Source organism: Geotrypetes seraphini, chromosome 6 (assembly GCF_902459505.1).
Source record: "Geotrypetes seraphini chromosome 6, aGeoSer1.1, whole genome shotgun sequence".
In the NCBI taxonomy this organism is placed as follows: Eukaryota; Metazoa; Chordata; class Amphibia; order Gymnophiona; family Dermophiidae; genus Geotrypetes; species Geotrypetes seraphini.
Genome location: NC_047089.1, coordinates 230,037,155 through 230,053,145, shown reverse-complemented (window position 1 = coordinate 230,053,145; position 15,991 = coordinate 230,037,155). Strand labels below are relative to the sequence as shown.

Sequence of the window (15,991 nt, the reverse complement as noted above, 5' to 3'; positions counted from 1 at the left end):
ACCCCCACACAATACAGTACAGAACAGTGTATTATATTCTACAATTCTCTACAAGGAATCTATGCGGGTTACAAAAATAATTAGATCAAGTTCTTGAAGCTATATATTTTTTTTTTTTATCAATAAATGTTTATTAAAAGATTTTGGGTATAAAATTATACACCCCAGAAATTGCATAGCAGAGACAACAGAGTTGCAAACAAGCATACAAAACCACAACAAGAGATCTATAAGTCTCATAATGCTCCCCCCCCAATGCAATCATCAAAAAGGGCTCCCAACCATACCAACAATCCCCCAATATAAAGCAGTAACCCAAACTCCAATATGTCCCCCCCACCACCCAGCCCTACCTCTAGCAAAGAGGGACTCCCTGTTGGTTCTGCAGGATAGTCCCCCCATCCACAATCCCCCCCCCCCAGAAAGAAGCTTAAAACAAAGATTCGATTCTTTCAAGGATTCGTGTCCAAGTCCGTGTGTAAGTATAATAGTAACCATGACGCTTTGCAATAGACAGTTCCATGTGATAAATAAATTTAAGCTTTAAAGTCCAATCTAATTGAGTAGGTGCCAATTCCTGCTTCCAATGAGCAGCAATCAAGCACTTGGCTGCCGCCAAACCCCAGCGTCTAAGTTTGGTTTGCCAGGCATATAAACACACATTATAAAGGCCCAACAAACATCCCTGTGGAGAAAATGGCAATAAAATTTGTAACAGTTGTGATAAACATCCCACGACCTTCCTCCAGTAAGGCTGTAGGATAGGGCAGTCCCACCAAATATGCAAAAAAGTCCCCGAAGCCAACCCACATCTCCAACACAATACCGAAGCACCAGGGAACATTCGATGTAGTCGCTCCGGCGTGTAGTACCACCGAACGACCACTTTATAGGCATTTTCCTTAATAAGTGCACAAGAGGATGCCTTGCCCACTTCTGTAGTGATCAGCGCCCACTCCTCAACCGAGAAGGTACAACCCAGATCTACCTCCCAAGCCCGTTGGTAGAGAGCCGGAAAGGAAAAGGAGCCCCGAATATACTGGTAAAGAACAGAAATCGGTTTAGGAAGGTTCCTAAGGGTGACCCACAAGTGAGCCAAGGGATCGAGCGACTGAATAGGCTCCCGATCCCACTTCTGAGAGTGAAGAAAATGACGTAACTGAGAATAGGCCAGAAAATCATGGTCCAAAAACGGATTCCCCGGTACCGCCACCGTCCGGACTCCCATGGCCGAGGACCAAAGCCAATGTTTCAAGCAGGGACGTCCCACAAAATGCTGCTCTATGCGTACTGCCAACTTGAAGTCAGCGATTTCCCAATCCAATAGGAGCCGCAGCTGAGCAGCCCGGTAATACCAAAACAAATTCGGCACCGCCCGCCCCCCTTTGTCCCTGGCCGCCCACAACGCAGCTCTGGAAATACGAGGGGATCTCCCCTGCCAAATAAACCGAAAAAACAAAGTATGCAACTGTTTCAACACCAATTTGGGAACAGAAATCGGTAACGTGTGAAAAAGAAAAAGCAAGCGGGGTAAAATATTCATTTTTAAAACTGCAATGCGACCCCACCAAGACAACCAAAACCCATTCCAGCGTTGAATATCAGTCCGGATTTGGTGAATAATCCGAGCATAATTAACTGTATACAATTGGGATAAGTCAACCGGTAAACGAATCCCCAAATAGCGGATAACCCCAGGAGCCCAGCGAAAAGGAAACCGGGCAGCTAATCTACGTTGATCCTCTGCCCCCAAATTTACACTCAACAATTCAGATTTATCCATATTCACCGTAAACCCCGAAACCCTCCCATAGTCCAACAAAAGATCCACTAAAATAGGTAACGAGTCTCGGACATACAATAACACATCATCGGCAAACAGTGCTAAACGATGTTCCATATCCCCAATCATCACACCTAATAAATCTCCATGTTCCCTAATACGAATGGCCAGAGGTTCCATAGAGAGAGCAAACAACAGAGGAGACAAAGGGCAACCCTGTCGAGTGCCTCTCCCTATGGAAAAAAACTCGCTATAAACCCCATTTGCACGCACTGTGGCTCTGGGGGCCGCATAGAAGGCCTGCACCCAGGCCAAAAAAAAAGCTCCCAACCCCATCCGAGTCATCACTTCCCACAAGAACTCCCAGTCCACCTGATCGAAAGCCTTCTCTGCATCGACTGCCAAAAAGGCAATCTTAGCAGAGGACCTCTGCGCCGCCCACATGAGGTGTAACGTCCGTCTAATATTATCACCGACCTGCCGCCTTTGAACAAAACCCGATTGGTCCAAGTGCACCAGAGAGGGCAGTACCCGTCCCAAGCGAAGCGCTAATACCTTCGCTAAAATTTTTGCATCCGTATTCAATAATGATATCGGTCGATATGACCCACACCCAGTAGGATCCCTTCCCGGTTTAAGCAGGACCGTGATCCCGGCCTCTCCCATAGTAGAGGGCAACGATGAACCACCCCGTATCCCATTCGCAACTCGAACCAACAGCGGAGCGAGAATCTCCCGAAAAAGTTTATAAAACCGATTAGTATACCCATCCAGGCCAGGCGATTTACCCAACTTCAAATTAGCAATGACTCCCAGGACTTCTCCCAATTCAATAGGTTCATTAAGCAGATCTCTATCCACATCCGAAAGCCGAGGAAGCCGCAACTCCGAGAGATATCCCTCCACAGCCGCGGCATCCCGCCCCCCGGGTCTCTGATACAAATCAGAATAAAATCTAAGGAAAACCGCGCTAATAGCCGAATCCGAACGATGTACCGTACCCCGCGAATCCCTTATCTCTGTAATAGCTGCTCTCGCCTGCTTCAGCTTAATAAGCCGAGCCAAACGAGAACCCGGGGTATTATTATACTCATAAACCGTTTGACTCAAACGTTCTCTCAAAAACTCATATTCCCCCATCTGCAATAATGAAAGTTCCGCCCGTACCTTACGAAGATGTTCAAACACCAAGGGGTCCCGGTGTCTCTGATGCTGCCTCCCCAACCGCTCTAACTGTTCATGTAATGCCAAGGAACGTTGTGCCCGTAGACGCTTACGACGAGCCCCCCACTTAATGAAAATACCCCGCACCACCACCTTCAGAGCATCCCACAGAGTCGCATTGCTTACCGTATTATTATCATTAACCTGAAGGTACTGGTCTACCGCCTCACTCACCTCCCGAACCACCACAGGATCTTTCAATAAAGACTCATTGAGTCTCCAGAATCGCCGTCCCTCCCCAGCCCAGTAACCCGTACAAGCCACCCATACTGGCGCATGATCGGAAATTTGAATAACTCCTATTTCAGCTTTTCGAATCCCCCCCCACGAATTACGATGGGTCCATAGCCCATCTATACGTGCGTACGATTTATGTGCATGGGAGTAATGAGTATAGGAACGCTGTGTGGGATGAGACAACCTCCAGCAGTCCACCAAGCCCAGAGAAGAGAACAAAGACAGTAAAGCCCGTCTAGCAGCCCTAGACGGAGAGCGAGTCCCACTTACAGAATGATCCAAAACAACATCTGGTGTAACATTAAAGTCTCCCCCAAGGTACACAGACCCCTTCACCAGACCAACCAGCTCGGCTTTAAGAGACCCAAAATAGCTGGCCTGATCTGCGTTGGGGCCATACAGATTGATGAGAGTGATGGTACGACCCTGTAACGTAGCCACAAGGGCTAAACATCGCCCTGCACCATCACGATAAACTTGATTAACCACCAGCCCCAAACCCTTGCGCACTAATATAGCCAAGCCCCCCACCTTCTTCCCTGGGGTCGACCCCTGGTGAGTCCAAACCTGATCATAAAGGGGGGAACGTAAGACTGCCACATCTCGAGGCCTCAAATGTGTTTCCTGAAGTAAACAAACATCCCATTGCAGTCGAGCCAGTTCTTTACATACAATACTACGCTTACCCGGACTATTAAGCCCATTAACATTCCACGAACCTACAGTAAAAAGCTTCTCCTCCCCCCTCCCCCCCCCCCCCTAACCCCCCCCAGACCCCACCCCCCTCCCCCCTCCCCGATGCTGCCTCGAACCCTTAGTTCCAGGATTCGCCAGCGTGGAGAAAGTGCAAACCTCCCCTACAGGCAATCATCACCCCTCCACAAAAGCCAAGAAACTCCCAAAGAGTACCTCCACACACTGTCACCATGTGCCACTCCACACCCCCCCCCCCCTGTATTCAACTCCCAATCCTTCCCCCCTCTCCCCCAACCCCCAGCAGGCAAACCATAACACACATCACAGTCCAAACCCAAACAGCCAGGTAACTAAACCACCCAACAACCACCCTTTGAAATATTACATGCAGAATTGGCAATATTACCAGCCGAACTTGGCCCTATTACATGCTAAATTGGCAGTATTTCTTGCAACATATTAAACAGCACAAGGCAATCAAAAATCTCCAGTCCAATAAAGCAGAGGGCTAACTATAGCCTCCAGCTCCACCAGAAAGTTCCAAGAAGTCCACTCCGAACCAGCCAAGGCAAAGCCTCGCATCAAGGCTAACCAGAAAAAGGAGAAACCGGTGTGTTCAGGACTGGGGCTTCGCAGATTTCTTGCCAGAACGCAGTACAGTGCTCCAAGGCTCACTCTGTGCAGATGTAGAAGCCACCGCCGGAGGCCGGTCTTCATCCAGTAGATTCCCACAGCCCAGGGCTCGCATCTCCGCCCAGGCTTCCGACACCGTGCTCACACGCCTAGAGGAACCATTAATAGTCAGCCACATGCCGAAGGGAAAGAGCCAACGGTATCTATGGCCCCCAGAGCGCAACACTTGCGTGACTTCATGAAATGCTCTCCGCTTCTGCAATGTAGTCCAAGCCAAGTCCTGAAACACTCCCACAGCCAAATCATTCCACCGGAGAGCAGACTGTCGACGTCCAGACAGCAAAATCCTTTCCTTTAGGGTGAACTCCCCAAAGCAAGCGATGATATCTCGGGTGCCCTGGGCTCGGGCAGCTCCCAAACCACGGTGGGCACGCACCAGCACAATGGTCTCCGGTACATCAGCCCCGTCAGCTCACAGCAGGTGTTCACAAAACGCTCTAACCACCGCTTTACAATCTCTATAAGCCTCAGTTTCAGGGATTCCTTTAAAGCGCAGATTGCTGCGCCGAGAGCGGTTTTCAAGGTCCTCCACTTGATTCTGTAGGTCTCGGAGCTCGTTAGATAGGCGGCCTGTAACCTCCTTGGTAGCCGACACCGCCGTAGTAAGAGTGGCCACGTGGTCTTCAGAAGCCGAGACTCGGGCTCCCAATGCACTGACCTCAGATTTCAGCTCCGTTATCGCAGCTCTGACATCCCCCCTCACTCCGACGATTTCTGCCTTCAAGTCTTTGAACCAGTCCGTTATTGATTTCGGGGGCAGCTCTCCAGCGTCCCCCATCTGCTCTGGCAGGCCCTCATCCTCCGACTCAGAGGGAATCGCCGATCCGGCCGCCATCTTTTTTTTCTCTCCCCCGCTGCTCACCGCCTCCGAGCCCGATTTCTCAGGCGGATCACCAAAAAATTTAAATTTTTCAAGGCGCTTGCGAGTCGCCATGGAAAGGGGCCCCGGATCACCCAGAAAGTGGCCAAAACTCCGCTCTTTGAAAGCGCTCAGCGCGTAGTGCAGCAAAAGCCCGACGGAGCTCCTGCTTTAAGCTGCCATTCGGCGAGATGACGTCACTTCCTCCTTGAAGCTATATTTTTTAAAGTCAGATCTTGCGGGTGTTAAAGGGAAGAGGTGAAGGATAGGTGGCTTCTTCCCCGAGTGATGATGTCATGCACATGCGTGCATGTTTGTGACATCATCACATCAACATCCAGGCATGTGCAGAGGTCCTCCAGACGTAGCCCCAAGCTTGGGGCCTTCCAAAACCCATACAAAATGCAGGGTTTTGGAAATTCCTCAGGGACAATCCTCTAAAAAGAGGACATGTCTGGGTTTTCTCAGACATCTGGTAACCCTATCTTTTGGGTATCTCCTACCGTTGGATCAAATCCAGCCAACATGGCGGATTTTACAGTTGATTATAACTAACACCTGAACAGTTGGACTATTACAGAAACTGATCTTTCTTTATATCATGCCAGTTCTCCAACAGAAAGAGTAAAGTTGTGTTTTGGACTTTAAGACTGTAGTACGGTCTCCCTTTTTGGAAGTTAAGTGGACAATCTGGTGAGTGCTTGTAAGTTGGTCCCTGCCCATGGTCTCAACCAAATAAAATACTTTGTGTGCCCTTCTGCTAGCATCTGGGTAAACATAACAAATAATAAAAGAAACAATGTACAATCAGAGATCAAGTGTTCATTTTAGTAGGATTTAGCATAGTACAGCCCCATATTATTCGTATTCAAATTTAAATCACTATTCGGGGCACTATTCAGGGCTAAATCAAATACAAATATTCGGTACAGCCCTATTACTGATAAATTGTAATGTTAGGTGCCATCAACTTGTGTTCAAGTCCTAGTGACTTGATGAATTACAGATCTATAAAGAAATCATTTTTGTGCTAGTCCAGAAGGTCCTCCAGTGCCATCCTCATGGTTGTTTTCAAAATGTCCAGCCATCTGATTGCAGATCGCCCTCTTTGCCTGGTTCCTTTGATCGTCCCAAATATGATGTCCTTCTCCAGTGACCTCTCTCATCATTTGGGCTTTGAGGGACATAGCCAGTTTGATCTCTCCCAGAATCAATTTGTTAATTCTTCTGGCGGTCCACAACATGCATAAATTATTCAAAACTCGGCAGTATGATTGATTTTTGGTATAAAAAAAAATGGGATCACATTACCCCCTACTATCAAGAACTTCATTGGCTGCCCCTGGAGACATGAGTTCTGTTCAAATTTGCCAGTCTTTGTTTCAAATCTATTCTTGGTTTGGCCCCTATGTACTTGCTCTCTCATTTCAACTTGGATTGTTCCATTAGGCCTACATGCAGAGTCCACATGTTTATCCATCCATCTATAAAGGCCTGCCGATATAAAAGATACTTGGACAGAACACTTGCTTTCCAAGCAGGTCATATGAACAATTGGCTTGTAACCAAGAACTCTCAAGCCTTCTTAGTACTTTGCTTACATGTACTTGACGACTTTACAGTGTGCCTATTTTCGCTGATTGTTCCAGCTCCTCTTATCTCTGAATCCTGCTTACATGTATTCAATGACTTTTCATTGTGCTTATCATCGCTGATTGTCCAGCTCTTCTTATTGTAAACCGCCTCGAACTATTATGGCTTTGGCGGTATATAAGAATAAAATTATTATTAAAATCCTTCTACACCAAAGTTTAAATGAGTCAAGCTTCTTTCTGGCTTGTTTCTGTAGTGTCCAGCTTTTGCATCCGTAATTGATCACTGAAAAAATGAATGCATGGACAAATCTTCGTTTGGAGTGTTATTTCCTTGCCTTTGAATATTTTGTTGAGAGTCTTCATTGAAGGGCTCCAAGTGCTATTCTATGGAGTATTTCTTCTTTGCTAGCTGCTTCTTTGATTACGAAAGAGCCCAAGAGACTGAAATCCTTTACAATTTCTATTGCCTTCAAGCTCAAAATCTTCATCATTTTCCATGTTCATGAACTTCATCTTATGTTCATTTCTAATTCCATATTATGACTTTCAGCTTTGACTTTTCTCAGTACATGTCTTCTGCTGGTGATGAATTGTATCATCTGCATAGTGCTGGTTATTTATTTTTCGACTACCAACTTTGAAACCAATGCTCTCTTCTTCCAAATTTGCTTTTCTGAAGATGGCTTCACCGTAAAGGTTAAACAGGCGACATGCATCCTTGCTTGATGCCACGTTTTATTGAAAACCAATCAGTGTTGCCGTATTCAGTTTTTACTTCAGTTTCTTGATTTTCATAGAGGTTCTATCAGCTGAATTATGTGTTTAGTTATTCCCATTTGCGCTAGAGTTCTCCATGGTTTATTGTGAGCCACACAATCAAAAGCTTTACAGCAGTCGATGAAGCAAAAGTATAGAGACTTTTGGTATTCTTTGTTCTTCTCCAATATCCATCTAACATTGGCAATAATGTCTCTTGTAATATGTTTCCAAAATGTGGCATTCTTCTCTTATAATACTAGCAAAATCTTCATAACAGCCTTATTTTTGTTTTGGGACCACACAAGGGCAAAATCATAATCTAAACAGACGAGACAAGTCATAAACTCTAACCAGAGAAATTACTGTTTAATTAGCTTTATCAGCTAATCACCTAATTACCCTACAAGCTGAATTAAATGGTTGAATATATGGATCCATTCTATTCACACCATCCTACCTCATTCTACAAAACAGTATTCATGTCAACCTGAAGGTTCTTCAGCTTTGTCCTTCAGAAATTTACTCCAGCACATCAAGTTTTGCATACCTTTAAATCTATGAGAACACTGATTGTGGAATGCAATACTGGATTACTGGCCATTAATTTGCCACTCACCTGGCATACTGGCTCTCCAAAGCAGCATTTCAGCTTCAGTACCTTGGGTCCATCTTTGGTGAGTATTAATCCAGCATAGAGCACACCTAGATAGAGAGAGAAAAAAACCCTGCCCATCACCAAACATCACTCCTACAGAGCTCAGGAACTTCCTGTGAACTCAGACCTTTTGCAATCACATTTCTATTTATTACTTTAAAGTGGACTAAGACAGCAAACACACTACTTTTTCTCTACACATTTGTAAGGGGTACCTTGTCTCAGGGTAGTCTATTATGTGTCCGTCCCCCCCTCCCGCAAATGCCCTCAAAATATTTATGTCCTCCTGGCTCTCTTTCCTCCTTCACTCAGATATTCCTACACACTCTTCTCCAAGAGAGTAAATTCTCTGAGATGGGAGGAAACAGTGGCATAGCGAGGGTGAGAGACGCCCCCGCCCTCATCTCTGGCTCCCTGCTCCTTCCCCAATTCCCCCTGCCATGTACATGTCCCCTTCCCTTCATCTTACCTCTAGTTGTTCACCGCTGTGAGTAACAACTTCAACGTACTCCTCGCGACCCCGGCACACCCAGATGCACCAGGGAGGTGCCTAAGGCTCTGATTGGCCCAGACGCCTAAGGTCCCTCCCATAGGAAGGGCCTTAAACAACCTGGGCCAATCAGAGACATAGATTTGTTGGGGGGAGGGTTGAGTTTATTCTGTATATGTGCCCATTGCTATCACCAGTGATGGGAACATGTAAAATTTAGCGAACCTTTGCTACTCTCCGCCAACCTCATTTGCATGAACGTTTTTGGGAGAATGACTTGCTTTTTTAAAATTGCTATAATAACAGCTGCAACAGGGGCCCATCAGTTTTTAATGCAAATTTTTGAGAATTTAGCCCTAAGTGCCTTTGAGGAGACCCCTTCCTTACTTGTGTGAGACCTTTAGAACCCCATTCATAATAATGAGTTCTCTGGGAAAATATTTGTCACTCTGATACTACGACAATGAGGATATGATGAATATTGGTGCCTGAAAATAACGTCTGAAATGTCAAGGTTGCTTCTGGGAGAATGAGGACCTAGGCAGAATGGGCTAGACTAGGGGTGGGCAACTCTGGTCCACCAGGGCCGGAATTCAGTCAGGTTTTCAGGATTTCCCCAATGAATATGCATGAGATCTACAGTGGTACCTTGGATTACGAGCATAATCCATTCCAGGAGCATGCTCGTAATCCAAAATGCTCGTTTATCAAAGCGAGTTTCCCCATAGGAAATAATGGAAACTCGCTTTGATGCGTTCCCCCCCCTCCCACGAGAACCGGCATTGCTCCCCCTGAAGGCCCCCCCTGCGATCCGGCACCCCCCCGCGATTCGGCACCCCCGCCATGATCCGGCACCCCCTACATGATTGGGCACCTCCCCGCCACGATCCGGCACCCCCCCCCGACGCGATTGGGCACCCCCGCCACGATCTGGCACCCCCCAGACGCGATTGGGCACCCCCCGCCACAATCCGGCACCCCCCCGACACTTCTTACCCTCATCTGGGCACCGGCACGGGCATGTCCTGTGCTTGGTGCCGGTGCCCGAAGATCGGCCTCCTCTTCTGCTAGGCCTTGAGCATCTGAGCATGCTCAAGGCCTGCGAGTTCATGTTCTGATGCTCAAGGCCTAGCAGAAGAGGAGGCCGATCTTCGTGCACCGGCACCAAGCACAGGACATGCCGGTGCCGATGCCCAGATGAGGGTAAGAAGTGTCAGGGGAGGGTGCCGGATCGTGGTGGGGGGTGCCCAATCGCGTCGGGGGGGGGGGGGTGCCGGTTCGCGTCGGGAGGGTGCCGGATTGCGGGGGGAGGGTACCGGATTGCGGGGGGGGCACTCGTAAATCGAGCCATGCTTGGTTTCCGAGGCACCGATTTTGCAAATGTTTTGCTCGTTTTGCAAAACACTCGCAAACCAGTGCACTCGTAAACCGAGGTACCACTGTATTTGCATGCACTGCTTTCAATGCATATTCATTGGGGAAATCCTGAAAACCTGACTGGATTGCGGCCCTCGAGGACCAGAGTTGCCCTCCCCGGGCTAGACACAATCACCCCCTACACCCACCCCTAGACCCTCCCAGTTCCACCCATCCCTGCCCCATTCCACCCCAGTCCCACCCTCAATCCTGCCCTAGCCCTGCCCCAGCCCCCCTCCTCCATTGTGTGTGGATACAGCCCATGATATCATCATGTGGCATTCACGTATGCGCAGATGCACTCCTGCCCAACAGTGATTTGTTCCAAGCTTTTCAAAACCTGGACAAAGTGCCGGGTTTTGAAAAGCTGTCCAGACCCCCGTACATGTCCTCAAAAGGTGGAAATGTCTGGGGAAATCCGGACTCTGGTAACCCTAATCACAGGCTCTCCAGAATGCACACCCACCAACTCACTGCATGTCACCCGGAGAGGCCATGCCAATTCTTGCTTTGCCCCTTAGTATGCATAAACCTATAGACCAGGGCTGCCCAAGTCCGGTCCTCGAGATCTACTGGCAGGACAGGTTTTCAGGCTATCCACCATGAATAGGCACGAGAAAGATTTGCCTGCACTGCCTTCTTGGTATGCAAATCTCTCTCATGCATGTTCAATGTGTATATCCAGAAAACCTGGTCTGCCAGTAGATCTCGAGGACCGGACTTGGGCAGCCCTGCTAGAGACCCCATGAAAAAAAGAGCTCAGTCTCTTTGGAATGATCTGATCCCATCTATAGATGAGACCAGGAGGTTCTCTAGTGCAACACAGACCTGCTTTTCTTACAAACACTAAAAACTTTAATAGTTCAGTCTGTCCATGTCATCTGAAGCTAGTTGATGACCCTTGCACACATGTACTTGAGTGCATACTGACTCCAGGAGACACATGATAATTCTAGACACATGTTCTCTTACCCAAGTATGAGGAGCCCTCTTGCCTCATCCCATCAATAGTTTGCTGAAGAATTCTGCCGTGAATGTTCTCTAATAAAGCTTTGGAAACCTGGTAGAGGATATAAAAAGGGAAGGATGTTCAAATCATATTTCTTGTCACGTTGGTAGCACTTATATTTATTACTAGTGTTTAAACCCATGACATTAATAATAATAATAATAACAGCTTATATACCGCAATACCGTGAAGTTCTATGTGTGCTAGAATAGATATCTGTCTTTCTTTCTGTCTCTCTCCCTGTCCCGTCTCTTTTTTCCTTTCTGTCTGTCTATCTCCTTGCCCACTGTCTGTCTTTCTTTCTGTCTCTCTCCCTGGCCCGCTGTCTGCCTGTCTTTCTTTCTGTCTCTCTCCCTGGCCCTCCTTGTCTGTCTTTCTTTCTTTTTTTGCTGTCTGTCTCCTTGGCCATTATCTTTCTGTCTGTCTTTTTTTTTTTGCCTGTCTCCTTGGCCGCTATCCGTCTGTCTTTCTTTATTTCTGTCGCTCTCCTTGGCCACTATCTATCTGCTGTCTCTCTCCTTGGCCGCTGTCTGTCTTTTTTTGCTTTCTGTCTCCTTGGCCGCTATCTGGTTTTTTTTCTTTCTATCTCTCTCCCTGGCCCCCTGTCCTTCTAGAAACATAGAAACATAGAAATAGACGGCAGATAAGGGCCACAGCCCATCTAGTCTGCCCACCCCAAGGACCCTCCCCTACCTTTCTCTGTGAATAGATCCCACGTGTCTGTCCCATTTGGCCTTAAAATCAGGCACGCTGCTGGCCTCAATGACCTGGAGTGGAAGACTATTCCAGCGATTCAACCACCCTTTCAGTAAAAAAGAATTTCCTGGTGTCCCCGTGCAGTTTCCCGCCCCTGATTTTCCACGGATGTCCTCTTGTTGCTGCAGGACCCTTGAAAAAGAAGATAACTTCTTCCACCTCAATGCGGCCTGTGAGATACTTGAATGTCTCGATCATGTCACCCCTCTCTCTGCGTTCCTTGAGAGAGTATAGCTTTAATTTATCCAGCCGTTCCTCATACGGGAGATCCTTGAGTCCTGAGACCATCCTGGTGGCCATTCTCTGGACCGACTCAAGTCCTTACGGTAATGCGGCTTCCAGAATTGTACACAGTACTCCAGGTGGGGCCCTCCCACCATGGATCTATACAATGGCATAATGACTTCAGGTTTACGGCTGACGAAACTCCTGCGTATGCAACCTATGATTTGCCTTGTGTGTTGTCTTTATTTCTGTCTGTCAGTCTATCTCCCTGCCCCCTGCCTATCTGTTTATCGTGCCCCTTCTCTCACCTACCTGTCTTTTTGTGTGTGTGTCTTTATTTCTATCTGTCTGTCTATGTCCCTGCCCCCTGCCTGTCTGTTTCTTGTGCCCCTTCTCCCCTTACTTGGCACTGTTGCTCTCGTTCAACATCAAGTTACATAAAGCAGCCGTTTTACCATCTGCCAATTAAAGGGTTAAACAAGGTATATGGAAGCAATTTGTTGCAAGCTCGCCCTGGTGCAGAATGAGTGTATAGCCCAGGAGTGGGCAACTCCGGTCCTCGAGGGCCGGAATCCAGTCATATTTTCAGGATTGCCCCAATGAATATGTATGAGATCTATTTGCATGCACTCCTTTCATTGCATATTCATTGGGGAAATCCTGAAAACTCGACTGGATTCCAGCCCTCGAGGACCGGAGTTGCCCACCCCTGGTATAGACAAAAAACCTATGTATTAATATAACTGCACAACTGCATGCCACTTCATGTCAACCCATTCTCTTTCCACTTGTAGAGATGGCTAAGGTTCTGCCTGGGCCTTCAGAATTCTACTAGAACAGTGGTTCCCAACCCTGTCCTGGGGGACCACCATGCCAATCGGGTTTTCAGGCTAGTCCTAATGAATATGCATGGAGCAGATTTACATGCTTATCACTTCCATTGTATGCAAATCTCTCTCATGCATATTCATTAGGGCTAGCCTGAAAACCCGATTGGCCTGGTGGTCCTCCAGGACAGGGTTGGGAACCACTATACTAGAATAAAAGCAATTCTGACTGTCCACTAAACCTGCAACTTCTAGAACAGGGGTGTCAAAGTCCCTCCTTGAGGGCCACAATCCTGTTGGGTTTTCAGGATTTCCCCAATGAATATGCATGAGATCTATTAGCATACAATGAAAGCAGTGCCTGCAAATAGATCTCATGCATATTCATTGGGGAAATCCTGAAAACCCAGCTGGATTGCAGCCCTCGAGGAGGGACTTTGACATCCCTGTTCTAGAACATTAAGTCTGTAATTAATGATTGTTTAGTGATGGTTTGCTATTGTATGTGTTGTATTTTTTTTTGATTTGACTAAAATTCTGGAACCCACTTAGCATTGTTGGATTTGCGGGATATAAATATCTACATACATGTTTAAATGATTTTTATTGAGCCAAGATAGATATACAAATCAATCAATCCTTATGATAAACAGAGCTCAAACAATTTTCCAAATATACAACACCCTCCCACCCCCTCTCCAGTCCGGAGTCCACTACTAACATAATAAGAAACCAATCAATGTACTAAAAAGTAAAACAAAGGGGAAACACCAATATTGAGAACCACCCAATCAGCAATTCAAAATCCGACTCCTGGCCACAGGAGTCATAGTGCCCCAAAAGGGTTCCCAGGTAGCTGTAAAGCAACAACCACGGGCAGAAGATAGGTCCAGGACACTCCGACGTACCCAAGCAAGCAAAGTAATCATCTGGATCCTCCACATGGAAAGCGTAGGAGCTCCAGGCTCCAACCATTGTAGTAGAATACATTTTTTTTTTTTTGAAATGAAAGCTTTTATTGAAAAATATACAAAAGTATACAGCAAGAGCACACAACAACAACAAAGCATATAGATACAGATCAACAGTGCTGTCAGCAAGTAAAACAGCAATTTATACCCCAACCACTCAAAAACTAACCACAAATCCGCAAACCCACAACACAATCCCCCCACCCCACCCCCCCAGGAACAAAGCACAATGCCCACACCACCCATTGGGTAAAGGATCTCCATATCCCACCAAGAAAAATAGTAATAATAGGGTCCCTCAGTCTTAGACTCCCAATTAACCAACCAATCCAACCCCCTGCTCTCCCCTCCCGCTAATCCCTATAGAGGTCCGAAACCGGCGCCAGACATGGGAATAGCCATGGTGTTTACCATGTCGTAAAGTCGTCAGCTGATATAGAAGCTGCCAGGTGGTCAAGCGCTGTTCCACCATATGCCAAGTGGGAGGTCGCCCCTGATTCCACAAGGACGCTAAAGCCAACCGAGCAGCAGTGAAAGCTAATTTGCAAAATAGAGAGTCTCCCCAATCAAGATCCAATTGGTGCCAAAACAACAGGGCATGTCTCCAGTCAACCGGAACCTGCAATGCAAGAATCCGGGAGACCCGAGAAAATACCTCAGTCCAAAAGCCACTCACCCGCCCACAAGACCACCACATGTGTAGGTAGGTGCCCACCTCTCCACATCCCCTCCAGCAAAGAGCATTCGCCCCCCCCCCGCGCCAATGAGCCATAACCTGAGGAGTATAATACCACCTGAATAGGACTTTATACCCATTCTCGACCAACAAAGCTGCAATGCCCGCCGAAGCGACTTCTCTCCAAATATCCCCCCAAGTATCCAAAGAAATAGCAGACTCCCAATCCCCTTCCCAGGCTAGCATGTAAGGCAAGGGTCAGACCCCCCGACCATTAAGACACCGATATATAGCAGACAAAGCACCCTTCCGGAGAGTCGGGCCCAACAACAACTCAAAGGGGGTCTTACCCGCCTGCAAGTCCCATAGGGCCCCCGAGGCCCACAAATAGTGAACCACCTGCAAGTAGGGGAACAAATCCCGAGCCAGAAGATCATAACGACCTTGAAGCTCAACGAAAGACCTAATACTGCCCGAGAGCGGATCCCACAATTGACCCACACACACCAATCCATGAGACTCCCACCTAGCAAATGCACCCGCTCCCCGTCCAGGCTCAAAGGCTACATTGTAACGCAGCGGCGTGTACCAAGAATGGCGCCTACCCAACAACAGACAGCTCCGAGTTGCATTCCAGACCCGTAAGGCGGTATCTACTGATGATAAGACTCGGTCGAGCCGTATCCTCCCAGGCACCCAAGGCCGATGCAACAGGGGAACTCCAACAGATAAGCGTTGCTCAAGCTCCACCCACAGCTTCGGGTCTTGCGCTTGCCACTCCAACAGAGCTCGCAGCTGGGCAGCCTGGTAATATTTCACCACATTAGGGACAGCCAACCCCCTATCTCCCCGACCCAAGCACATGACCGACCTACTTACCCGAGACCTCCGGCCAGCCCAAATAAAATAAAAAATGTGCCGCTGCACCCCCTCCAACTCACCCAGAGCTGCAACACCTGAAACAAGAACAGAAGACGAGGCAATATCATCATCTTCACAATTTCCACCCTACCCAACCAGGTGAAATATTGAACCTTCCAACTAGCTAAATCGCGCTGGATACTACGAAAAAGTGGGGGAAAATTAAGATCATAAATCTCCGTTCCAGGCGGGCCAAAAT

The 15,991-nt window shown here is 47.5% G+C and overlaps 1 protein-coding gene across 1 annotated transcript in view; it reads right to left on the bottom strand.

Annotated features, from left to right (window-relative positions):
* LOC117362792 (trifunctional purine biosynthetic protein adenosine-3-like) overlaps positions 1–15,991 on the bottom strand; it is a 102,824-nt gene that overhangs the window by 48,143 nt on the left and 38,690 nt on the right. Inside the window, exons 8-9 of the mRNA XM_033949768.1 lie at positions 11,380–11,467; positions 8,463–8,548 (exon numbers count right to left, since the gene is read on the bottom strand). Coding sequence (XP_033805659.1) covers positions 8,463–8,548; positions 11,380–11,467 — 174 coding nt within the window. The remainder of the gene's footprint in view (positions 1–8,462; positions 8,549–11,379; positions 11,468–15,991) is intronic.